Source organism: Dipodomys merriami, unplaced genomic scaffold (genome assembly GCF_024711535.1).
Source record: "Dipodomys merriami isolate MVZ:Mamm:240054 unplaced genomic scaffold, mDipMer1.0.p SCAF_6, whole genome shotgun sequence".
Taxonomy (NCBI): domain Eukaryota; kingdom Metazoa; phylum Chordata; class Mammalia; order Rodentia; family Heteromyidae; genus Dipodomys; species Dipodomys merriami.
This window is the reverse complement of record NW_027206179.1, coordinates 5,995,933-6,021,880: the sequence shown is the minus strand read 5'-3', so window position 1 is coordinate 6,021,880 and position 25,948 is coordinate 5,995,933. Positions and strand designations below refer to the sequence as shown.

Below are 25,948 nucleotides of genomic sequence, written 5' to 3'. Positions count from 1 at the left end.
TGCTCTCTATCAGATGGACCCAAAGGACACATCAAAAGCCACTGCCATGGTCTCATTACTGCTTCATTTCAATTGGAACTGAGTGAGACTATTGACTTCACAAGATGAGAATGGTTCTTGGGTTCTTGCTGAATTGAAAGAAGAGATGGCCAAGAACAGAGTTTGTGTAGCCTATGAGCTAATAATCTCAACCCAAGACGCATCACATGAATTCAAACTGATGGCAGTTCAAAACGAGATAAAACTATCTTCATCAAATCTTTAGTATATATGGAGACACATGATAGCTTTAATGGTATTGACTGAGCAAATTTTTATTCATGACAAAGTTTTCATCGTGAACTCTCAGTGGGATTTCACTGTGAAGAGGAGATATTTCATGCTAGGCTCATTGCATGTACCTCTTGTTTTTACACACCATCAAGTAGATGTTTCTGGATTCACAGATTTTGTCAATGCAGTTATTCCTTCCAAATACCCTGAAGACATTTTTCTTGCAAGGCTATGGTTTCTGTCATTTAATTGCTTAGATTGTGAGTCTGACTGTGTAACATGGTACAACTGTGCTCATGATGCCTCTTTTTGACATGAATATGTTTGCAGACAATTACAATGTATACAATGCTGTATATGCTGTGGCCCAGGCTGTCCATGAGATCCTTCTTCATCAAACAGAAGTTCAAACAATGGGAAATAGGAAAGAAACAGTGAATTCCCCTGAACAGGTAATTTCGTCTGTGTAGGAGTACACACTATGAGCAAAGTCACTTTCCATAAGGGTTCCTTACTGTATGAAATTAAATATTTCTTTATGTATGCATGTGTGTTTCTGTATATGTATATATATGATGAGTGTTTATATACACAAATATATATATGTGTGTGCGTGTGTATCCATATGCCATATATAACTTGGTTGCACAAAATAATGAATGTTTCAGTATTTGAAGCAATTTTCCCAACTCAAGCTTTTTTTTTCATTATCAGAAACTACTCTAAGCACAACATTAAAAAAAATCGATTCACATTTAAAAATTATACATTTCAGGTGCTTTTCAAAAACCTATATGATTCTTTGTTTCAATATTTTTGAAGTACTCTAGACATGTGTGGATATGCTGTTAAGAAAACAACAGACCAGTAACAAGGATAAGTTATATTCCATATTTCTATAAATTAATTTTGGCCAGTGCAGGGACTTCAACACACTGCCTGAGATATGTCCCTGAATGTCTTTGTGCTCCAGGATAGTGCTCAACCATTAGAACACAGCATTTCTTCTGGCTTTTTCTGAATTGTTTTCTTCCCTGGCTTGCATCCAAGCATGATCCTCTGATTTGAGCCAACTGAGTAGCTAGGATTACATCTGTAAGCCACCAGCAACTTGCTCATGAATTCCTTTAGTTACTAATAAACTCAACATGTTCAAAGCTACTGTTTCGAAAACTGGAAATTGAGCTTTTTCTTACGAGTTTCTTCTGTCATAGCAAAGGATGAACTACTGAACACAATTATCCATATTTTTCATATGTGACCAAGTTTCATTCAACTTTTGGAATTAAACACTTAACCACTTCAAATTCTGATAAAGTAGTGGTTGTGGCAAGATGGAGTAAAATGAATGATCTTAAAAGAAATCTTTCTAATCCTGTTCTGAATGAACAAGAAAGATTATTTTTCAGAGTGACTTTTTTATTCTTCCATAGATTTCTTCTGAGATACTTGATTAAGTGTCTCTACTCTTTTTGAATTCAGAATCAGAGATTAAAGGCAATCAGCAGTGTTTCTTACTTCAGGTTTTCTGTCTTATCCCTGATATTTACCTCATCATAAGTTGATGTCTCTCTTTTAACGACACACTTTTCTGAAGAACATCCAGTTTTATAATCCTCCAAAGAAGCAAGTAATTTGGGATGAGAAATGAAACTGGAGCCAGAATATGATATTCTGAACATTTGGAATTTTCCAGAGGGTCTTGCATTTGAGGTGAAAAAAGGAAAGTTTTCTCCATATGCACCACATGGCAATCAACTGTCTTTATCTGAAGATATGGTAGAGTGGGACATTGGAACTACCGATGTGAGTTGGATCTAATCCTAATGATTGTAAGAACACACAAATCAGTCAGAGTCACCCTTCAATATGAGTCTTCACAGTCACTGGCACATCCCTATTTTTCCTCAGAGTCCTCTGTCTGCAGTGATACTTGTAGTCCTGCATTCAGGAAATCTCCCCAGGAGTTAAAGGCTGTCTGTTGTTTTGATTCTACACATTGCCCAGAAAATGAGATTGCTAATGGGACAGGTGAGTCTGTGACTTATGAAGAAATTCTTTATCTCTCCCTACTTTTCTTGAATCCAAATATGTTAATTCAAAAGTTATGCATTAGGATTACAAAGCCAATTCTCCTTGGTCTGTTAAGAACTAAATTCTGACAAGAGGGAGGTATTGATCATTACAATATGATAGATCATAGCTTTGAATTAAATAGTAAATAATATTTTTCAGTCTATTGCAGGGAAAGTTATATCCAGGAATTATTATTATCACCAATCTTTTTTTCCTTAAGTTTCTGGTGACCCTCAACTCTTTTCTTTTTTTCTTTTTCTTTTCTTTTTTTTTATTGTGAAAATACTGTAAAGAGGGGTTACAATTACATGGGCAAGATAATGAGCACATTTCTTTTTTTCCTTTTTTTATTGTGAAAATACTGTACAGAGGGGTTACACTTACATGGGCAAGATAATGAGTACATTTCTTATCAAGCATTGTACCACCTCCTTTGTTTTCCCTTCCTATCCCCTCCTCCCCCCGGCCCACCACCCAATTCTTCCCCCATGTGCACCAAAGTTGTAAAGTTCATTTTTGACATAACGACTTGTACATCTCATTGTTGTAATGGGTCCACCTGTATCTTATTTAAACAATTGGTTTTTCCCCTTCCCCTGCACAAATTATACCAACATCAAATACAGTGAAAGCAGGGGTTATACTGTTGGGGAGGGACATACAAAGCGACAAAGAAATCATCTCATAAATGTGTTAGAAACAATAGCATGAAAGAAAAAAAAACATTTGAATACATATCTTAGGGTTCATTTCCCTAACATCATCTTATCTGATCTGCTTGACTCAGACATATACTAGATATTGCAAATAAAGAAAACCATGGGACCTTTGTTTATTTGGGCCTGGTGCACTTCACTTAATATAATTTTTTCCAAGCCTTTCCATTTCCTAACAAATGGGGCAATGTCATTCTTTCTGATGGAGGCATAGAATTCCATTGTGTGTATATATACCACATTTTCTTGATCCATTCACCTACTGAGGGGCATCTGGGTTGGTTCCATACCTTAGCTGTAGTAATAATGTTGCAATAAACATAGTTGTGGTGGTAGCTTTAGTGTGGTCTTGTTTGTAAACATTTGGGTAAATGCCCAAAACTGGGATTGCTGGGTCATAGGGCAGCTCTATCTGGAGTCTTCTGAGGAACCTCCATACAGCTTTCCAAAGTGGTTGAACAAGTTTACACTTCCACCAACAATGCAGTAAGGTTCCTTTCTGTCCACATCCCCTCCAAGATCTGTTGTTATTAGAGTTCTTGATTTTAGCCATTCTAACTGGGGTGAGGTGGTATCTTAATGTTGTTTTGATTTGCATTTCTTTTATGGCTAGAGAGGTCAAGCATTTCTTCATGTGTCTATTTGCCATCCTTCTTTCCTCTTCAAAGAAGTTTCTGTTTAAGTCTTTAGCCCACTTATTTATTGGGCAGTTGTTTCTTTGAAGATTTGTTGTTGGTGGATTTAAATTTTTGAGTTCAAGGTATATTTTCGATATGAGACCCTTTTGTATGGCTAGTGAAGATCTTCTCCCAATCCGTGGGCTTTCTATTGATCTTGCTAGCTATGTACTTTGCCATGCAGAAGCTCTGCATTTTGATTCAATCCTATTTGTCCAACCTTTCTTTGATTTGTTGTGTTTCTGGGTCTCTATTAAGAAAATTATGGCCTGTGCCAAGGAGACCTAGGGTTTCTCCTATTCCATCCTGTAATGTTTTCAGAGTGTCTGCTTTGACTCCGAGGTCTTTGATCCATTTGGAGTTGATTCTGGTGCAGGGTGATATATAAGGATCTAGCTTTAGTTTTCTACAAGTGGTTAACCAATTTTGCCAGCACCATTTACTGAAGTGGCTGTCTGTCTTCCATTCTATTTTTTTTAGCTCCCTTATCGAAGATTAGATGGCTAGGTCTGTAGGTTCATTTCTGGGTTTTCAATTGTATTCCATTGGTCCTGAGGTCTGTTCTTGTGCCAGTACCAAGCTGTTTTGATTACTATGGCTTTGTAGTTGAGTTTGAAATTTGGTATTGTATTATCACTAAGCTTTATAAATCTAAACTCTAATAGAAAATTAAACATGTTTTATTATGGAAAGTGTTTATCTTAAAAGATATTTTATGCACACAGGAATCATGAATCTAACATATCTTTATTTCTTAGTGTCCAGAACTCTACTTTGCACAGGACAAGGGCCCAGTAAGTTAGATTCAGTATAAGAAGTGAGCATGACTATACAATATCCAAGAGAGTTCAATCTGTTCCTACAGCTTCACAAGTTAGCAGGAAAGTTAAATTTAATGAGAAGAAATCAAGGATAATATACCACATGGTAAAATTAACGTTTTACAGTAACACTTAAGCTGTTTAATTACAATTTAAATATGATTGAAGAACTGTTAATGAGATTGAGAAATAGTGTAGAAAAATATTAATAAGATATTATAGTAGCCTAACTGTTACATTATCAATACATGTGATAGTCATTGAGTCAAAAAATGTTGAATAAAAAAGACTTATGGAAGTATAAACACCATCCCATTTGTAAGGAAATGTAAAGACTTGGAAAAAATGATATTAAGTGAAGTAAGAAAGACCCAAAGAAACACAGGCTCCATGATTTCCCTTATTTGCAATAATTAGTACATGTCTAGCATAATCTCAGGAGATGAGCAGAATAGTTCTGTTTATATGGCCATATAAGATGATGCTAAGCAAAATGAACTCCAAGACATGGACACAAGAGATATTTCTTTGTTGTTGCTTTTTTTAATGTACTATGTGATTTCATGTATTTTTTGTACATTGTTCTCCATACAGTATATCCCTTGTTGTCACTATATTTGCCTTTGGTACCATAGAAATATATATATATATGTATATATATACATATATATATATATATATACATATACATATACATAAACACACGTTTATCAGAATTAGGGAAGGGAAGGGAAACAGCAGAATGGTGTGACAAAGGACAAAGGAGGAACCAATGCAACAGCAATATACACAAGACAATATTTTGGAAACGATCTGTACAACTAGTAGGGAGACTCTTGGGAGGAAGGAAATTAGGAAAAAAATAAGGGAAGTTTTACAAGAAATGTACTTATTACCTTACTTATGTAAATGTAACCCCTGCTTACATCACCTTGACAATTAAAAAAGTCTGAATAAAGAAGAAGATAAAAATGGGAGGTTGTTATGGCTTGGGAAAAAATACAAAAAATTCTTTTAATATACTAAATTCTGACATCTAGAATTTCACCTAAATGAAAAATTTCCTAAATTCTTTGAAGAAAAGGAAATTCATAAAACCAAGTAATGGCAGTGTACATGTCTCACCAGATATACAGAAATGTGTGAAGTGTCCAGATCATCAGTATGCCAACACACACAAGACTCAGTGTCACCTGAGAACAGCAAGTTTCCTGGCTTTTGAAGATCCTTTGGGCATGGCTCTTTGCTTCTCTATGCTAACTGCTGTGGTTCTTGGGATGTTTGTGAAACACCAAGACACTGCCATTGTCAAGGCCAATGACTGGGATATCAGCTATATCTTGCTCATGTCCCTCTTCTGTTTCCTCTGTTCCTTGCTCTTTCTTGACCATCCAAACAGTCACCTGTATTCTGCAGCAGATCACTTTTGGGGTTGTGTTCACTGTGGCTGTTTCCATAGCGTTGCCCTAAATGGTGACTGTGGTTCTGGCCTTCAAGACCACTTCCCCAGGGAGAAGGATGAGGTGGCTGTTGGTATCTGGATCTCCTAATTTCATCATCCCCATCTGCACCCTCATCCAGGTGACCCTGTGTGGAGTCTGGTTGGGAACCTCTCCTCCCTTTGTGGACACAGATGCACACTCTGAACATGGCCACATCATCATCCTGTGCAACAAGGGATCTCTTGCTGCCTTCTATTGTGTCTGAGATACCTGGGTTCCCTGGCCCTTGCCAGCTTCACTGTGGCTTTTCTGGCCAGGAACTTGCCTGATACCTTCAATGAGGCCAAGTTCCTGACCTTTAGCATTCTGGTATTCTACAGTGTGTGGCTCACCTTCCTGCATGTCTACTAGTGTGCCAAAGGGAAGGTCATGGTGGCTGTGGAGGTCTTCGTCTTGACCTCTGGTGCAGTGCTTCTAGGATGTATTTTTGCCCCAAAGTGTTACAACATCTTTTTAATGCCAAATAGAAATTCTTTGATGTCTTCAGGGATATAAGACAGTAGGAGAAATAAACACCTTTAAGATTAAGCACATAGGTTTGGCTAGTATACACAAGGATTGATCTAAATCTACAGTAATTATCTCTCCCTGTCATAGTTTATATTATGGAATATATACTTCAAATATTAAGGATCTACCGTGCATTTTCCTAGCAGTGGTAGTCACAAATGATGGTGATCACAATTTAAACTGGAGTTTTGTTTCTGTATTTTTGGTTCCTTCTTTTTAATCTGCACTTAATTCTACTGTCCCCTCTTTTTAATGTCTTTTCACTCTTGTCAATAACTCTTCTAAATTTTTCAGTTTATTAACTTATTGTGTGCACAACCACCATTTGGCAGAGTCCTCAAATCCATTTCATTAATATTTTCCTCTTCACAAATTTACATCTTTTAATGTTGTCCTTATAGATCTCTTTGTTCAATACGTGTGTATTTCCATTCACACATTCACCTTTTGAAATTATCCTGAGTCTCTTTTGTGGGATCTCTCTCTCAGTTCCAGTCTCTCTTTCTGTTTGTCTCTTTCTGTCTCCTTATTTGTCTTCCTCCTGCCTCTCACATGACCTGTATATGCTACAAAAAAATGCACTTTGATTTTTAAATTTTTCTCTTAAGATTAAAGTCTGTCATGCATAATTGTAAGCCCCTTCTTGCCTGGATATACTTTTGATTTTTTGGTTGATTAATCAATCTGCATTAATTTGACAACTATAATTTTGAACATTAAGTGTATAAGATTATTTCTTTTAATATCATCATTACTCACAATCTGTTCAAACAGGAAAACTTTTACTTCTTACATTTCAAAATCTTGAGAAGGCAAGCTTTGCTTATTGTTTCAAATAGGTTGATTTAGTGGGCTTTATACTATGTTTACAGAATTACATATTTAAGAGATATAGACACAGTTGCACTCATTTCTTATCTGCTCAAGAGTTCTTTACATGCTTCTTCTGATAGAAATTTCATTCATTTATGTAGGGTCTATACTGTATTCAGGGCCTATACTATCCTTTACCTTTTTCACTCAAGGCTTCTTTACCACTTGAATGATGGCTCCATTGCTAGTTGTTTGGTCTCTTATTGGAAATAAGTTTCTTGTACACTTCACTCCCCAGGGTGATTTTGAACCTCTTCTCAAATTTACATTTGTAAAAGCTACATGGCTAATAACTTACCATAGCTTTCTATACAGGGCATTTAGACAAAAGACTTTATATATCCACATAAACTAACATAACGAAACCCATTTTAACTACACTCTAGTAAATCTTTAAAGTAATACAAAAAATAAAATTTAAAAATCAATCTATTTAGAGTTGGAAAAAATACTATCTCTTTTGTCAATTAGGACTAAATTTCATGTATACCTTCAAATGGTGGCTACACAAAACAATACCTAGGATTCTCAACCTATGAAAAGATATTTAAAGACTTCTACTATGAGAAGAAAAGCTATGATATAAGACACTGGGTATGAAAATTAAAAGACATCCTGTGTTCAGAGTTTAGCAGTATTAAAGATGTGAAAGTTGCTATATCCCCAAGCTACAATTCTTTCAATGTTATTCATCTGAAAATTCCTGATCATTTATCAGTAAAATAAAAATCAACACTAAGCCAAAAAAATGGGAAATTCTGACAATCCTGCTTGAGATTAAGAAGATTCTTCTCACTTTGCTCATAAAAACAAACATTTTGAAAGTGAAAGGGTGGAATAAAATCTACCAAGCAAATGGTCCTCATAAACAGGCGGGAGTTGCAATCCTAATATCAGAGAAAATAGACTTCAAACTAAAATTAGTGTGAGAAGAGATAAAGAATGTTGCTACATCCTAATTAAGGGAACTCTCCTTCAGGAGGATATTACAATTGTAAATATCTATTCTCCAAACAACGGAGCACCCAAATTTATCCAAGAAACACTACTTTCCCTCAAAACTCACATAGATCCAAAGACATTAATTGTTGGGAGCTTTAACACAACATTATCCACATTAGATAGATCAACTCGGCAAAAACTTAACAGAGAAACCACAGATCTAAAAAAACTTCATTGATCAAATAGCTATAACAGACATCTACTGAATATTTTACCCAGCAGCAGCAGAATATACGTTTTTTTCAACAGCACATGGAACATTCTCCAAAATAGACCACATTTTAGGTCACAAAGCAAACTTGTCCAAATTCAGAAATATTAAAGTTATACCTTGCATTCTCTCAGAACACAAGGGATAAAGTTAGAATTCAACAACAAAAGACACCAAAGAAAGTCCTGTAACACTTGGAGGTTGAATCATCAGTCGGTCATGGAAGAGATTAGAAACGAAATTCAAATGTTCATGATATTCAACAAAAATGAACACACAAATTACCAGCTCTCTTGGACACAGCAAAGGCAGTACTCAGAGGCAAGTGTACCCCTCTGAGTTCCTACATCAACAAATTGGAGAGATCTGAAACCAACAATTTAATGAGACCTTAAAAAAGAGCAGCAAGATAAACCTCAATCCAGTAGATGGAAAGAAATCATTAAAATTAAATCAAAATTAAAGGAATTAGAATCCAAAAAACCATAGAAAGAATCAACAAAACAAAGAGTTGGTTCTTCGAAAAAATTAACAAAATTGACAGACCCTTAGCAAAGCTTATCAGAAAAAGAAGAGAACACACCCAGATAAATAAACTCAGAGATGAGAATGGAAACATACATCACCACAGAAATAACTAAGATTCAGAACATTATAAGGGAATACTTCTCAAACCATTATGCTAATAAGTTTGAGAACTTGGCAGAAATGGACTTTTACCTAGCAAATATCGACATGCTGAAACTAAACCAAGATGAGTTAAACCATCTTAACCAGCCCATATGAAGCATTGAAATAGAAACAGCAATAAGAGACCTCCCAGCTAAGAAAAGCCCAGGACCAGATGGATTTACAGTGGGATTCTACAAGGCCTTCAAAGCAGAGCTCACCACAATACTCCTCCAACTCTTCAATGAAATTGAAAGACAAAGCTCACTACTGAACTCATTTATGAATCCATAATAACCCTCATCATAAAACCAGGCAGGGACTCATCAAAGAAAGAGAACTATGGACCCATTTCTTTCATGAACATTGATACAAAACATCTCAACAAAATTTTGGCCATCGACTTCAACAATTCATCCAAAAAATCATACATCACAATCAAATAGGATTCATTTCAGGGATGCAAAGATGGTTCAATATACGCAAATCAAATAATATAATTCACCACATCAACAAGAACAAAGATAAGAACCACATGGTTATCTCAATAGATGCAGAAAAAGCATTTGACAAGATCCAACACCCCTTTATGATGAAGGTTCTGGAAAACTTAAGAATCCATGGAACATTGCTCAATACAATGAAGGCTGCTACTACTGCCAGCATTATACTTAATAGTGAAAAAATAAAGCCATTTCCTCTTAACTTGGGAATGAGACACGGATGTCCACTCTCTCCACTTCTCTTGAACTTAGTATTGGAATGCCTACCTACAGCAATAGGACAAGATGAAAACATAAAGGGGTCCAAATATGGAAAGAGGAAGTAAAACTCTCATTCTTTGCAGATGACATGACCTTGTATTTAAAGAATCCTACAAACTCCACTCCCAACTTACTCAAACTGATTCAAAACTTTGGCAAAGTACCAGAGCATAAAATTAACCCTCAAAAATCAAGGCTTTTTGTCTGCAAACAATGAGAAAAGCTCATCTGAAATAAGGAAGCCAACTCCATTCCCAATAGCCCCACAAAAAATAGAAGGAATTAAGTTAACCTGAGAAGTAAAGGAACTCTATGATGAAAACTTTAAAAATCTGAAAAAGGAAATCAAAACACAACTTAGAAAGTGGACAAACCTCCCATGCTCCTGTTTTGGAAGGATCAACATCGTGAAAATGGCAATACTTCCCAAGGCTATCTACAAATTCAATGCGATACCTATTAATATTCCAACCTCATTCTTCAAGGCAATAGAAAAGGCAATCCAAAAATTCATATGGAGCAATAAAAGACCCTGAATAGGAAAAACAATCCTTAACAGACAGAACAGTGCTGGAGGAATATCAATTCCAAATTTCAAATTCTACTACAAAGCCATAGTCAATAGAACAACTTGGTCCTGCCACAAGAACAGACCTCAGGACTAATGGAATAGAATTGAAAACCCAGAATGAACCTACAATCATATAGCCATCTAATGTACGATAAGAAAACTAAAAAAATAGAATGGAAGAAAGACAGACTCTTCAGTAAATGGTGCTGGCAAAATTGGTTAACTACTCGTAGAAAACTAAAGCTAGAGCCTAATATACCACCCTTCAACACAATCAAATCCAAATGGATCAAAGACCTCAGAGTCAAACAGATACCCTTAAAAAAATTACAGGATGGAATAGGAGAAACCCTAGGTCTAGTTGGCACAGGCTGAAATTTTCTTAATAGAGACCCAGAAACACAACAAATCAAAGAGAGGTTGGACAAATGGGTTTTCATGAAATTGCAGAGCTTTTGCATAGCTAACGACATAGTTAGCAAGATCAATGAAATCCCATGAATTGGGAGAAGGTCTTCATTAGCCATACAATGGACAAGGGTCTCATATCTAAAATATACCTGGAACTCAAAAAATTAAATCCCCAACAACAAGTACTCAAAGAAACAACTGCCCAATAAATAAGTGGGCTAAAGACTTAAAGAGAAACTTCCTGAAGATGAAAGAAAGATGGCTAATAGACACATGAAGAAATGCTCAATCTCCCTAGCTATAAAAGAAATGCAAATTAAAACAACAATGAGGTACCACCTCACCCCAGTTAGAATGGCTATAATCAAGAACTCTAATAACAACAGATGCTGGAGGGGATGTGGACAGAAGGGAACCTTACTTCATTGTTGGTGGGAGTGTAAACTTGTTCAACCACTTTGGAAAGTTGTACGGAGATTCCTCAAAAGACTCCAGATAGAGCTCCCCTATGACCCAGCAATCCCAGTTTTGGGCATTTGCCCAAATGTTTACAAACAAGACCACACTAAAGCTACCAGCAGGACTATGTTTATTGCAGCATTATTTACCATAGCTAAGATATGGAACCAATCCCGATGTCCCTCAGTAAATGAATGGATCAAGAAAATGTGGTATACATACCCAATGGAATTCTATGCCTCCATCAGAAAGAATGACATTGCCCTATTTGTTAGGAAATGGAAAGACTTGGAAAAAAATTATATTAAATGAAGTAAGCTAGGCCCAAGGAAACATAGGTCCCATGGATTTCCATATTTGCAATTACTAGTGTATTTCTGAAACAAGCAGAAATAGTCAGATAAATTGAAGTTTGGCAAAAGGAACCCCAAGATAAGGATTTAAATGTTTTTTCTTTCTTGTGATTGTTTCTAACATATTTGTAAGATGATTTCTTTGTTGCTTTGTATGTCTGTCCTTCATGGTATAACCCCTGTTTTCACTGTATTTGATGTTGGTATAATTTGTGGAGGAGAAGGGAAAAAAATAAATTGTTTAAATAGGGATACAGGTGGACCCATTGCAATAATGAGATGTACAAGATGTCATGTTAAAAAACGAACTTTAGAACTTCAGCCCTGTGTGGGGGGAAGGGTTGTGTGTGTGTGAGGGAGAAATGGAAAAGAATGGGAAAGGCCAACAAAGGAGGAGGCAACAATGCTTGATAAGAAATGTACTCTTTTCCTCCTATGTAATTGTAACTCCTCTAAACTGTAGTATGGATGTTCCTCAAAAGACTCCACATAGAGCTCCCCTATGACCCAGCAATCCCACTTTTGGGCATTTACCCAAAGGATCACAAACAAGACCATACTAAAGCTACCAGCACAATTATGTTTATTGCAGCATTATATACCATAGCTACTATATGGACCCAATCCAGATGCCCCTCAGTAGATGAATAGATCAAGAAAATATGGTATATCTCGGACATATACTAGTTATTGCAAATAAGGGAAGCCATGGGACCCATGTTTCTTTGGGCCTGGCTTACTTCACTTCATATATTTTTTTCAATTCTTTCGATTTCCGAACAAATGGGGCAATGTCCTTCTTTCTGATGGAGGCATAGAATTCCATTGTGTATATGTACCACATTTTCTTGATCCATTCATCTACTGAGGGGCATCTGGGTTGGTTCCATATCTTAGCTATGGTAAATAATGCTGCAATAAACATAGTTGTGCTGGTAGCTTTAGTATGGTTTTGTTTGTGATGACTCAGGTAAATGCCCAAAAGTGGGATTGCTGGGTCATAGGGGAGCTCTACGTGGAGTCTTTTGAGGAACCTCCATACTGCATTCCAAAGTGGTTGAACAAGTTTACACTTCCATCAACAATGCAGTAAGATTACCTTCTGTTCACATCCCCTCCAGCATCTATTATTAGAGTTCTTGATTATAGCCATTCTAATGGGTGAAGTGGTATCTCAATTTTGTTTTGATTTGCATTGCTCTTCTATCACAAGCTTTTACAATATTACTTAGAAAATTATTACCTCTGTCTCTTGCTTCAAGTGTTTCCCTTATTTATCTCTCTGTAGTTTCATGTTTGTAGCTCTTAAGTTGAGAACTCTGATGGAATGATAGGGAACTATTTCTCGTCTTCCATCAGTGCCAATGGAGTTTAAAAACAAAATTAGTTATAGAACAATCTTGTGTCCACTATCTGAATTAGCTATTTTGTCAACAATCAGTTTACTATAGCTATGTGGGGTTGTTCTGGATCATCTGTTATGTTTACTGATTTCCAGATATTCTTGATACCAGTGTCAATGTGACTTTCTTTCAGTGGTTGTGTAGTATAGTTTGAAATCAGACTTACCATATTTCCAGCATTATGCTTTTTCTCATGTTTTTGTTCTTTCATTGTGTGAATCCAAATAAATTTTAATAGACATTTTGTGAAGGAAAACATTGGTATTTTGAAAGGAAATGAATCTGTGAGTTTCTTTGTAAATTGGGCATTTCAACCATATTGATGCTTATCCATAAAAATGAGAGGTGCTTCTTGTTTTCTTCTCTTCTCTGATTCTTGCTTCTACATCCTCTGGCTTTCATGATGGACAGAGGACTTTGATGCCTTAGGTTGAATTTCCCTTAGACATCTTTGGAGGCTTTGGCTGACAGTTGGGTACAGGTGTTCTTTCTTTATCAGTTAGTTTGTGTTGGTGTAAAGTCTTCTGCAGGCATCTTTATGTTCTTGAACTATGAGATATCATTTTCAAAGTAAGGATGTTTGCCTGGGTATGGTCTGTGTGAATTAACCCTCTAAGTACAGTTCCCTCATAACATTAGTTGACAACTCAGAGGCATATACTTTTTCTGGCTATTTCACCATTCACATGATATGATATCAGCTCATGCAATCCATTTGCATCATCCCAGATGACTTTCATGGGAGTAGTTACTTGACACAGATTTTGACAAACTTTAAGCAAGATAACTCCATCTCTAGGGCTTCACTATCTGTGGTCTTGGATGAAATAACAGCATCTGTGGGGAAGAAGGCAAATCTCCAAACATGTTTTCTAACTCATGTTTTTCTCCTTGATGCAAGGCTACCAATGCAGAGCCCCTGGGAATAGTCTTGCACATTATTTCTGAGGACTCACAAGAGACTTTGATTAGAGGTGAGCTATAGTGTAGATCTCTGTCAATAAAAAGACACATATGCATATATATATATATATATATATATATATATATATATATATATATATAACTGAAACTGTGGGCATAACTTCCTTTCTGCTAGGCAGATGCTTCAGGGATGTGCCCTTTGGCTTTCACACTCTTCCTTCTTCATCTTCCCCTGCCTGTCAGGTCCTTGGCTGGCACTAGCTGCTTTTCTACAATGAAGCACCGAGCACACATGGATGGAAATGTAATAATCACTGGGTTTTTCCCTCTCTACACTTTGGGAATAGATCACAATAACATCCATGCTTCTAGTAAAGAAGATAACAAGATGTAAGTAATTCAATATTTTGTTTCCATTTACTGTTTTATTCTGAGGATGCTCACTGGGTGAGGAATCTCTGGGTGTACACATCAATGATCTCCCTCCCTCTACAGTGTCCTCCATCTCTATTGCATCTGGAACAGCTCACTTTCATTATGTTGTCTTATATCTAATGTTGACTGATTTTCTGCCTGGTAGCAAGAGAAGACTCTATTTCCCTCCATGTAGTTTCTCCTTTCCAGGTGCGTAAATTCTTCACTTTACTCCAGCATGCCTGTGTCTCCTCCATTTCAGCTGTCACTATGTATAATGAAGTGCTGTTATTACAGTGAACCCGATTCACTGGCATGGGATCTGTATCAAAAGGCTGAAACTGCTTTTCCTTACCCCCAAGCCAATAGTCTGAGAACTTTGGGTAGTAACATGTATATTTTGCGAATGTTGGTAAAATTCCTTATTGTGGCTCATGCTTGTAATCCTAACTAATTATGAGGCTCATATGTGAGGATGGAGGAGTGAAACCAGCCCACGTAGGCAAATCTGTGTGACTTTTATCTCCAATTAACTAGCCAAGAGCTGAAAATGAGACTGTGGCTCAAGTCACAGTGTGCAATCCTTAAGGCAAAAAGCTCAAGAACAATGCCCAGGCATGGATTTCTTGCCCTAGAATTGGTGGGCGTGCACACACACATTCCTAGTATACACAAGCAGTTACTGTTCCAAATTAAGCCGTGTGGCATTGTTTCATGTAAGATAGACTCCAGATCCCATGTGGTACTAGGCAGCTGAGAGTTATTTCTTATAGGGGAATTTTATGTGCCCAAGTTGAGTTCTTCTTTTTTTTTTAAATTTAAATTTTTTGTGAACATATTGTACAGAGGGGTTACAATTACATGGGCAAGATAATGAGTACATTTCTTATCAAGCATTGCAGCCTCCTCCTTTGTTTACCCTTCACATCTTCACATCTTCACTTTTTATGTTACTTGTGTGTTTATATTTCTCTGTTGCTGGTCTTGGGATCTCAGAGCCTGGGTGCTATCCCTGAAGATTTTTGCCGAAGGCTAGTTCTCTAGCACTTGAGCCAAAGCTCCATTTCTGGCATCTATTGGTAATTAAATGGACATTAAAATCTCACAAATATCCTTGCCCAAGCTGACTTGAAAACAGGATCCTCAGATCTCAGCCTCATGAGTAGTTGAGCTTGAGGCAATCGTGTCTGGCTTAGCTTATTCTTCATATTGCACACTATTTACCCATGGTTAGCTGATGTTCATTCTCTTAATTTCCCAAAATATATTTGATATTTTTGTTAAGATGCTAATATAGACATGCTGCGTAGCATGGTTTCAGCCAATGGATGTTTCTTTGTTACCCCTAGATACAAAGTAATGTCTGGTCTGCATTAGTCAAATTTTATGCATGGTATTGACTACAGATGTAAATACTTATTGTCTAAGTCTTTGTTTTAGATAAATAGAACACTGCAGTTAGACATCAGTAGGTGAGAGATCTGACTCAAGTCTATGTCCACTGATGTTAGCTAATGTTTGCCAGTTTTGGTACAATATGGTGCTTGTGTTAAGTATCCGGTTCATGTTATGGTTCCACACTGCATGCCAGATACTTTGATTTTATTCATTCACTCTTTTTAAAACTACTTTTACATCATGTCACACATCATTTTTTATCTTTCATATCTCTAGTTTCTTCTACTTTTCTTACCTTTTCTGAGGAAGCTATGAATGAGCCACTGGTAATTGGCTTACTTTGGACCATTGCATGTATTTTTATCTCAAACCTGTAACTCTACCACTTCAGGTACACCTCCACTTCTAGTTTCTTTTTTGGTTAACTGGAGGTAAAATATTCCATGGAATTTTCTGTGACAGCTCATATTGCATATATAAGTCACCAGTGCAGATAGTTTTAATTTCTTGAAGAATCTCCAAACTTTAATTTTTATATGCCATTACCAAATCTGCAATTGTTCTCTAGGTTAATGAATAATTAATGTCCTGATTGTCCAAATGATTGAATATCATTTTACTGTTGTGGTTTTCTATTTCTAACTTTAAACAGACTGTTCCTTGCTTGGACTTTTTTAGAATTGTTTTCAATGATGCTATTTATCCTCTGTGAGATATATAGCTAACAAGATATTAACTGTACATTTGGCTGTCCCACCATTTCTTTCATTGTGCTGAAACTTTTCAATTGGATGTAGGCACATTAACTTTACATTTCCAGTGTTTGGGGTAGAAGTTATGAGCTTATAAATGAGACAATGGATACTGACATTAAATTACACCCAGCGAATAATTATTCCTTTTCTTTTTGAGCTACTGACTTGTATTTAGATTTCTCCTCATTTTCTCTATTACTTACAAATTTTAAGTCTCTATTAAGAACCAATAAACTTTGAGATTAAAAAAATATATAGGCTAGTTATTGCAAATAAGGGAAACCATGGGACCTATGTTTCTTTGGGCCTCTCCACTTCCTAACAAAGGGGGCAATGCCATTCTTTCTGATGGAGGCATAGAATTCCATTGTGTATATGTACCACATTTTCTTGATCCATTCATCTACTGAGGGGCATCTGGGTTGGTTCCATATCTTAGCTATGGTAAATAATGCTGCAATAAACATAGTTGTGCTGGTAGCTTTAGTATGGTTTTGTTTGTGAAAACTCAGGTAAATGCCCAAAAGTGGGATTGCTGGGTCATAGGGAAGCTCTATGTGAAGTCTTTTGAGGAATCTCCATACAACTTTCCAAAGTGGTTGAACAAGTTTACACTTCCACCAACAATGAAGTAAGGTTCCCTTCTGTCCACATCCCCTCCAGCATCTGTTGCTATTAGAGTTCTTGATTATAGTCATTCTAACTGCGGTGAGGTGGTATCTCAATGCTCAATGTTGCTTTGATTTGCATTTCTTTTATGGCTAGAGAGGTTGAGCATTTCTTCATGTGTCTATTAGCCATATTTATTTCCTCTTCAGAGAAGGTTTTCTTTAAGTATTTAGCCCAGTTATGTATCGGGCAGTTGTTTCTTTGAGGATTTGTTGTTGGGGATTTAAATTTTTTTTCTAGGTATATTTTAGATATGAGACCGTTGTCTGTTGTATGGCTAGTGAAGATTTCCCAATCTGTTGGCTTTGTATTGATCTTGCTAGCTGTGTCCTTTGCCATGCAGAAACTCTGCAATTTCGTGCAATCCCATTTGTCCAACTGTTTTTGATTTGTTGTGTTTCTGGTTCTCTATTAAGAAAATTTTGGCCTGTGCCAAGAAGACCTAGTTTTTCTCCTATAAGTTGATGTTAGTTGAAATGAATCCCAAGATAACTATTCAAATGTTTTTTCTTTCTTGCAATTGTTTCTAACATATTTATAAGATTATTTCTTTGTTGCTTTTTATGTCCCTCCCCCATGGTATAACCCCTGCTTTCACTGTGTTTGATGTTGGTATAATTTGTGGAGTGGAAGGGAAAAAACAAATCATTTCAATACGGATACTGGTGGACCCACTGCAACAATGAGATGTACAAGTTGTTATGTTGAAAAACGAACTTTACAATTATTCCTGTTCTTCTATAAGCTATTGAACTGGATGTAGATTTTCCCCTCATTTTCCCTATGACTTGAAAAATTTAAGTCTTTATTAAGAACCAATCAAGTTTGAGATTAATATATATATATATATATATATATATATATATATATATATATATATATATATGCTAGATTTAGTGTTTCAAACATGAATGCCCAGTTTCTCAATACCAGCCCTCGCTAAGGGTGTCATGATTAGTACTTGTAATACGTGGTAACTTCTCCTACAATCAGATATCTATTGTTTGTAATTATTTTTTCATTTTTATTTCTTTGATCCATGTATATGTTGTATCAGAATATTTTCTGCTATTATGACTGTGCAGGATGAATAAAGAACAGACATGGGATGCTTTCATGTTGTTCGTGTGTCTTAAAATAGCTCTGGCTAATGGAGGATTTCCTTGATCATAAAATTCAGTTTTGCCTTTTCTATTTCTGTGAAGGAAGTAATAGGAATTTTGACATAGACTGTACAGAATCTTCTGTAGAATGTTTTTTCAGTAATACAACTCTTTTCACCATACTGCTTCTGGCATCTTGAATAATGGGAGGTGTGGGTTCATATGTATAATTTTGTCCCTGGCTATATTTCCATCTTACACTCATCAGGTCTTCACTTTACTTCCAACATAGTGTCTAGTGAGTAACAGTGCTGCATTTGTTCACCCTTTGTTCCAACTTTTCTGTGACTCCATGCTCACAAAAACAGCAACAAAGAACATAACCCTCGTATTCCCATTTCCTAGAGTTCTTTTTAACAAATACTATTTTATATGATCAGATGCACATTGGTATTACATCTTTGTGTTCCTCTCCTGAGTATATTCTCCTTTGTTCTCACTGTTGGGAATGCCTAGAGGCCTTTATAATTTAGCCTGCTCAAATGTGTTTTTTTTGTTTTGTTTTTTACATTTGCTTTGTTCTTTGTAGATTTACAGGTACATTCTAATTCTCAGAGAAACAGTACAACCTATGTTTCTCAGAATCTGGTTTACATTCCTTTCTTACTCTCACTGAAGGGCATTGATAGTGAATTGACTTTCTTAGAATCAAACTATCCTTTGGACTGAGGGTTTTATTCATTCAGGCATTCTAATCTTTATTTATAGAGCTTCCATTCCAAATTATTATTGACAGATTACTTCTCAACATTGCCATTATGTACCTTATTCTCCTGGTTTATTTATATTTTTTATTTTTTATTTTTATTTATTTTTTATTGTGAAAATACTGTACAGAGGGGTTACAATTACATGGGCAAGGAAACGAGTACATTTCTTATCAAGCATTGTAGCCTCCTCCTTTGTTTCCCCTTCCCATCCCTTCCCATCCTCCCCCAAACCCCAATCCTCTCCGCTCCCCCTCCCACACACACACCAAAGTTGTAAAGTGCGTTTTTGACATAACGACTTGTACTTCTCATTGTTGCAATGGGTCCACCTGTATCCCTATTTAAACGACTTGTTTTTCCCCTTCCCCTCCACAAATTATATCGACATCAAATACAGTGAAAGCAGGGGTTATACTGTGGGCGAGGGACATACAAAGCAACAAAGAAATCATCTTATAAATGTGTTAGAAACAATCGCATGAAAGAAAAAAAATTGAATACATATCTTCAGTTTCATTTCCCTAACATCACCTTATCTAATCTTTTCTGCTTGACTCAGACATATACTAGTTATTGCCAATAAGCAAAACCAATCGGCCTATGTTTCTTTGGGCTTGGCTTACTTCACTTCATATAATTTTTTTCCAAGCCTTTCCATTTCCTAACAAATGGGACAATGCCATACTTTCTGATGGAGGCATAGAATTCCATTGTGTATATACATCACATTTGCTTGATCCATTCATCTACTGAGGGGCATCTGGGTTGGTTCCATATCTTAGCTATAGTAAATAATGCTGCAATAAATATAGTTGTGCTGGTAGCTTTAGTGTGGTCTTGTTTGTAAACATTTGTGTAAATGCCCAAAAGTGGGATTGCTGGGTCATAGGGGAGCCCTATCTGGTGTCTTTTGAGGAACCTCCATACTGCATTCCAAAGTGGTTGAACAAGTTTACACTCCCACCAACAATGCAGAAGGTTCCCTTCTGTCCACATCCCCTCCAGGATCTTTTGTTTTTAGAGTTCTTGATTTTTGCCATTCTATCAGGAGTGAGGTGGTATCTCAATGTTGTTTTGATTTGCATTTCTTTTATGGCTAGAGAGGTCAAGCATTTCTTCATGTGTCTATTGGCCATCCTTCTTTCCTCTTCAGAGAAGTTTCTCTTTAAATGTTTAGCCCACTTATTTATTGGTCTCCTAGCTTATTGAAACTTCTTTCTCCTTACCTATCCTTTTGAAATTTCTGTATTTATTAAGTGAGTTCAATAGTATTGAGTTTTGACTTCTGGATTATGAGTTTTCATTTGTCTGTATAGATTTTGAGGTACTTATGGGACTTAAAATAGCTTACAAGAAGATATTTCGGAATGATGACAAATATCACTGATGATGAGGATAAAAGAAAAAGTAAACACACACACACACACACACACACACACACACACAAATAGTAGAGGGCTATGATCAAATCCATAATTGAATGTAGAGTCATTTTGTAATGAAATATTTTTCTTTTAATTTTAATGAAAATTTTCTTTAACATTTTAAGATAAGATGGGGTAACAAGTTTGGCAAGAAATATACTTACTATCTTACTAATGTAATGGTACTCCCTTTGTATATCACCATTGCAGAAAATCAAAGTAAAAACATTTTAAGATAAAATATTAAAGTCATACAAATGAAAACAGAAACTACATTGTATTCCTCCCATCATTTGTAAATTGAATATTTAATTTTACATTTTCTATGGCAATTATTAGATATGTTAATAATTTTCCCTCTTTATAAAAATTATGTGCAAGATTTGTCTACAACATTTACAATGTTAGAACTTCTTAGCTCACTTGTAGATTCAGTGTCTCCAGTAAGTTTTATACATTTTGAAAATTTTATTTTCTTTTGGTAATAGTATGAAGAATTGCCAGTCAACATATCAGTTGATAAATACAATGTCTCTTGAATCATGTCACTCCGTTTAACATTCTCACCCACACCTCCAAACCTACTCCCTTGTTTTATTAATTCTGGATTATATATTGTATTTTTTGTGATTTAGTAGAAAATTTATGTATACTTTATGTATAGTTATATATATATAAATAATAGTTTTACATATACATGTTCTTTATGTGTTATATGTACTATATATACTAGATATCTGGTATAAATCTTGTATATATATACTATATATAGTATATAGTGTATACATAGTATATATATAGTATATCTAGTATATAAATATATATATATATACTGGATATCTAGTATATATGTATTTATATATTAGATGTATAGTGTTTCTAGTATATCTGGATATCTAATGTATCTAGTATATCTAGTATATATTATATATAGTATGTATATCATATATAAACTATATGTGCTCTTACTAGTAAATTTAATACCTCTTTAAAGATTATTTTCTTTATATGGTTGTACAAAGGAGTTGTCCTTCAACAGAGCAGTTGATGAAAACAGTGTCTTTATGAATGTCACCCCATTTAGCATTCTAATCTACCACTCCCACCCTCAACCCCAAACCTCACTTTTCTTAACTGTAGATTATGTCTTGAATTATTGCCATTTAACAAAGCAATTTATGTATACAAAGCATCTGGGTCTGTGTAATCCCTACAACATGCTTCACCTGTTTTAACTAATCCTTCTCTTATTTTTCCCAGTTCTGTGGTATATCTAATTCATTTTTTGCCTGAATTCTACTCATTTCCCACATTGATAGTTCTATTTCTCTGCATTGGCCTTCCACAACCCTCAGGTATTCCTAGTACTCATTTTGTTGGGCTTTGCTTTATCGTGCTAAGGAATTATACTCTTTGTGCTCCCCATAGATTCTACTGTGCTTCAGATAATTCATTTATTATTGCTTGGGTGCAATCCAGAGTGCTTCTAGATTTATAGGCACATTCTGCTTCCCATGAAGGAGGGAAATTATGCAACCTCTTCACATAACATAATATAGTAATTCCATTCCTTTATTTTTGTTGGTTGTGGGGTCTGATCTCTGGGTCTGAACACTGTCTCTCAGCTCTTCAGCTCAAGGCTAGTGGTCTACTACTTGAGCCACAGTGCCACTCCTGGCTTTTTTTTTTTTTTTTGCATATGTGGTGCTGAGTAATCAAACCCAGGAAGTCATGCATGCAAGGCTAGCATTCTACCATTGAGCCACTTTCCCAGCCTCCTCCATTTCTTTATGAATGGCTCAACATCATTCTTTGTAATGGAAAGGTTTCCACTGTGTATGTATATAAAGGCATCTGGGATAATTCCATATCTTGGCTATGTAAATAAAGCTGCAATAAACATGATTGTGTTGGTAGCTCTAATGTATCCTTGTTCATGTTCTATTGGATATATGCTCAGAAGTGGAGATGGTTTGTCATAGGTTATTTCTTTATTTTCAATATACATATTATTGTAAAGATATTGTACAGAGGGATTAAAGTTACATGAGTAAGATAATGAGAACATTTCCTATTGAGCATTGTTACCCCCTTTTTTAGTTTTTCACCTACAATCCCTTCTCTCCTTTCCTCCCCACTCCTCGCTCCCCCTCAAGTTGTAAAGTTGTGAAGTTTTCAATATAGTGTCTTGTAACATGTCATTGTTATAATAGGTCAACCTGTATCCTTGTTTTAGTATTGTGTTATTTCTCTGCTCCCCCCCCCCCCGGAAATTAGAAAATTGTTTATACAAGATGCAGGGCACCAGAATCGAATACAGTGACAACAGGACATATACTCTGGGGGAAGAATATAAAAATGTACTCAAATGATCACAAACAAGACCATAGTAAAGCTAACAGCACAACTATGTTTATTGCAGCATTATTTACCATAGCTAAGATATGGAACAAACCCAGATGCCCCTCAGTAGATGAATGGATCAAGAAAATGTGGTCTATATACACAATGGAATTCTATGCCTCCATCAGAAAGAATGACATTGCCCCATTTGTTAGGAAATGGAAAGGCTTGGAAAAAATTTATATGAAGTGAAGTAAGTCAGGCCCAAAGAAACATAGGTCCCATGGTTTCCCTTATTTGCAATAATTAGTAAATGTCTGAGTCAAGCAGAAAAGGTCAGATAAGTTGATGTTAGGGGAATGAACCTCAAGATAAGTATTCAAATGTTGTTTTTCTTTCATGCAATTGTTTCTAACATATTTATAAGACGATTTCCATGTTGCTTTGTATGTCCCTCCCCCACGGTATAACCCCTGCTTTCACTGTATTTGATGTTCGTATAATTTGTGAAGGGGAAGGGCAAAAACGAATTGCTTAACTAGGGATACAGGTAGAGCCATTGCAACAATGACACGTACAAGTCTTTATGTGGAAAAACAAACTTTACAACTTTGGTGGGGGGGGGGAGGATCGGGTGGGGGCAGGTTGAGGGAGTATGAGAAGGGATGGGAAGGGGAAACAAAGAGGAGGCATCAATGCTTGATAAGAAATGTATTCGTTATCTTGCCCATGTAATTGTAACTCCTCTGTATGGTATTCTCACCATAAAAAACCAAAGACTGAGAAGGTGGCTCAGTGGTAAGGTGCTTGCCTTGCATGCATAAGGCCCTTTGAGTCCTCAGCACCACATAAGCAGAAATAGCCGGAAGTGGTGCTATGGTTCGAGTGGTAGAGCACTAGCCTTGAGCTGAAGAGCTGAGGAACAGTGCCCAGGCCCAGAATTCAGGCCCCAGGACCAGCCAAAAAAACAAAAAAAAGAAAGAAAGAAAGAAAGAAAGAAAGAAAGAAAGAAAGAAAGAAAGAAAGAAAGAAAGAAAGAAAGAAAGAAAGAAAAAGAAAGCAGAAAATCACATAGTACATCATAAGTACATTTAAATCAACAACAACGAAGATAAAGCCTCTGTGCCTCTATGTTCCTATCTTGGGTTCATTTTGCTTAGCATCATCTTATATAGTCAAATGTACATAGCTTTTGAATTTTTCTATTTGTTCTATACTAGTTTTTGCAGATAAGTAAACCATGGGACCTAGGTTTCTTTAGGCCTAGCCAACAAAATTTTTTCCAAGTCTTTGCATTTCCTGACATTGGGCAGTGTCATTCTTTCTGATGGAGGCATAGAGTTCAATTTTGTATATATACCACGTTTTCTTGATGCATTCATTTACTGAAGGGCATCTGGGTTGGTTCCATATTTTAGCTATGGAGAAAAATATTGCAATAAACATAGCTGTGCTGGTAGATTTGGTGTGCCTTTTTTTGTGATTATTTTGGTAAATGCCCAAAAGTGGGACTGCTGGGTTTTGAGGAACCTCCATAATGCTTTCCAGATTTTTGGACAAATTTACACTCCCACCAACAATGCAGTAGGGTTCCCTTTTGTCCACATCCTCTACAGCATCTGTTGTTATTAGATTTCCTGATTATAGTCATTTTAACTGGGGTGAGGTGGAATCTCAATATTGTTTTGATTTGCATTTCTTTTATGGCTAGAGATATTGAGCATTTCTTCATCTGTCTAGTGGCCAGTCTTATTTTCTCTTCAAAGAAGTCTCTTTTTAAGTCTTTAGCCAACTTATTTATCGGACATTGGTTTCTTTGAGGATTTGTTGGGGTATTTAAATTTTTGAGTTCTAAATATATTTTAGATATGAGACCAGTGTTCTTTGTAGAGATAGTAAAGGGCTTCTCCCAGTCCATGGTCTTTCTATTGATCTTGCTAGCTATGTCTTTTGCCATGTAGAAGCTCTGCAGTTTCATGCAATCCCATTCGGCCAAACTTTCTTTGGTTTATTGTTTCTGGGTCTTCATTAAGAAAATTTTGGCCTGTGCAAAGGAGTTCCAGAGTTTCTGCTGTTCCTTCTTTTAATGATGTCAGGGTGTCTGCTTTGACTTTGAAGTATTTGATCAATTTGGAGTTGATTCTGGTTCAGGGTGATTTATAAGGATCTAACTTTAGTTTTCTAGTAGTGTTTAACCAGTTTTACCAGCACCATTTACTGAAGGGGTTGTCTTTCTTCCATTCTATTTTTTAGCTCCCTTATCAAAGATTACATGGCTATAGGTCTGTGGGTTCATTTTTGGGTCTTCAGTTCTATTACACTGATTCTCAGGCTTGTTTTTGTGCCAGTACCAAGCTGTTTTGATCACTATGGCTTTGTAGTAGAGTTTGAAGTTTGGAATTGATATTCCTCCAGCACTGTTCTTTCTACTAAGGATTGTTTTTGCTATCCAGGTTCTTTCATTGTTCCATATGAGTTTTTGGATTGCTTCTTTTCATTAATTGAAGAATTAGGTTAGAATATTGATGGGTATCACATTGTATTTGTAGATAGCCTTGGCAGTATTGCCATTTTCACGATGTTAATCCTCCCAATTCAGGAGCATAGGAGGTTTTCAAACTTCCTTAATTCTGCTTTAATTTCCTTTTATCAGGTTTTTAAAGTATTCATCACAGAGTTCCTGCACTTCTTCAGTTAACTCCTAACCATTTTCAATTTCGTGCGTTCTTGTCTTTACTGACATACAGAAAAGCCATTGATACTTGAGGGTTAATTTCAAATCCTGTTACTTTGTCTTTTGCATCAGCTCCAGCAACTTGGGAGTAGATTCCATGGGATTCTTTAAATTGAAGATCAT

General features: G+C 36.0%; 1 protein-coding gene and 1 pseudogene across 1 annotated transcript in view; both read left to right on the top strand.

Annotated features, from left to right (window-relative positions):
- Positions 1–1,920: 1,920 nt before the first annotated feature.
- Positions 1,921–6,560, top strand: LOC138813721 (vomeronasal type-2 receptor 116-like; annotated as a pseudogene).
- A 7,929-nt stretch (positions 6,561–14,489) lies between these two features.
- Positions 14,490–25,948, top strand: part of LOC138813719 (vomeronasal type-2 receptor 116-like) — a 44,165-nt gene continuing 32,706 nt past the window's right edge. Inside the window, exon 1 of the mRNA XM_070002103.1 lies at positions 14,490–14,605. Within this exon, the coding sequence (XP_069858204.1) occupies positions 14,490–14,605 (116 nt within the window). The remainder of the gene's footprint in view (positions 14,606–25,948) is intronic.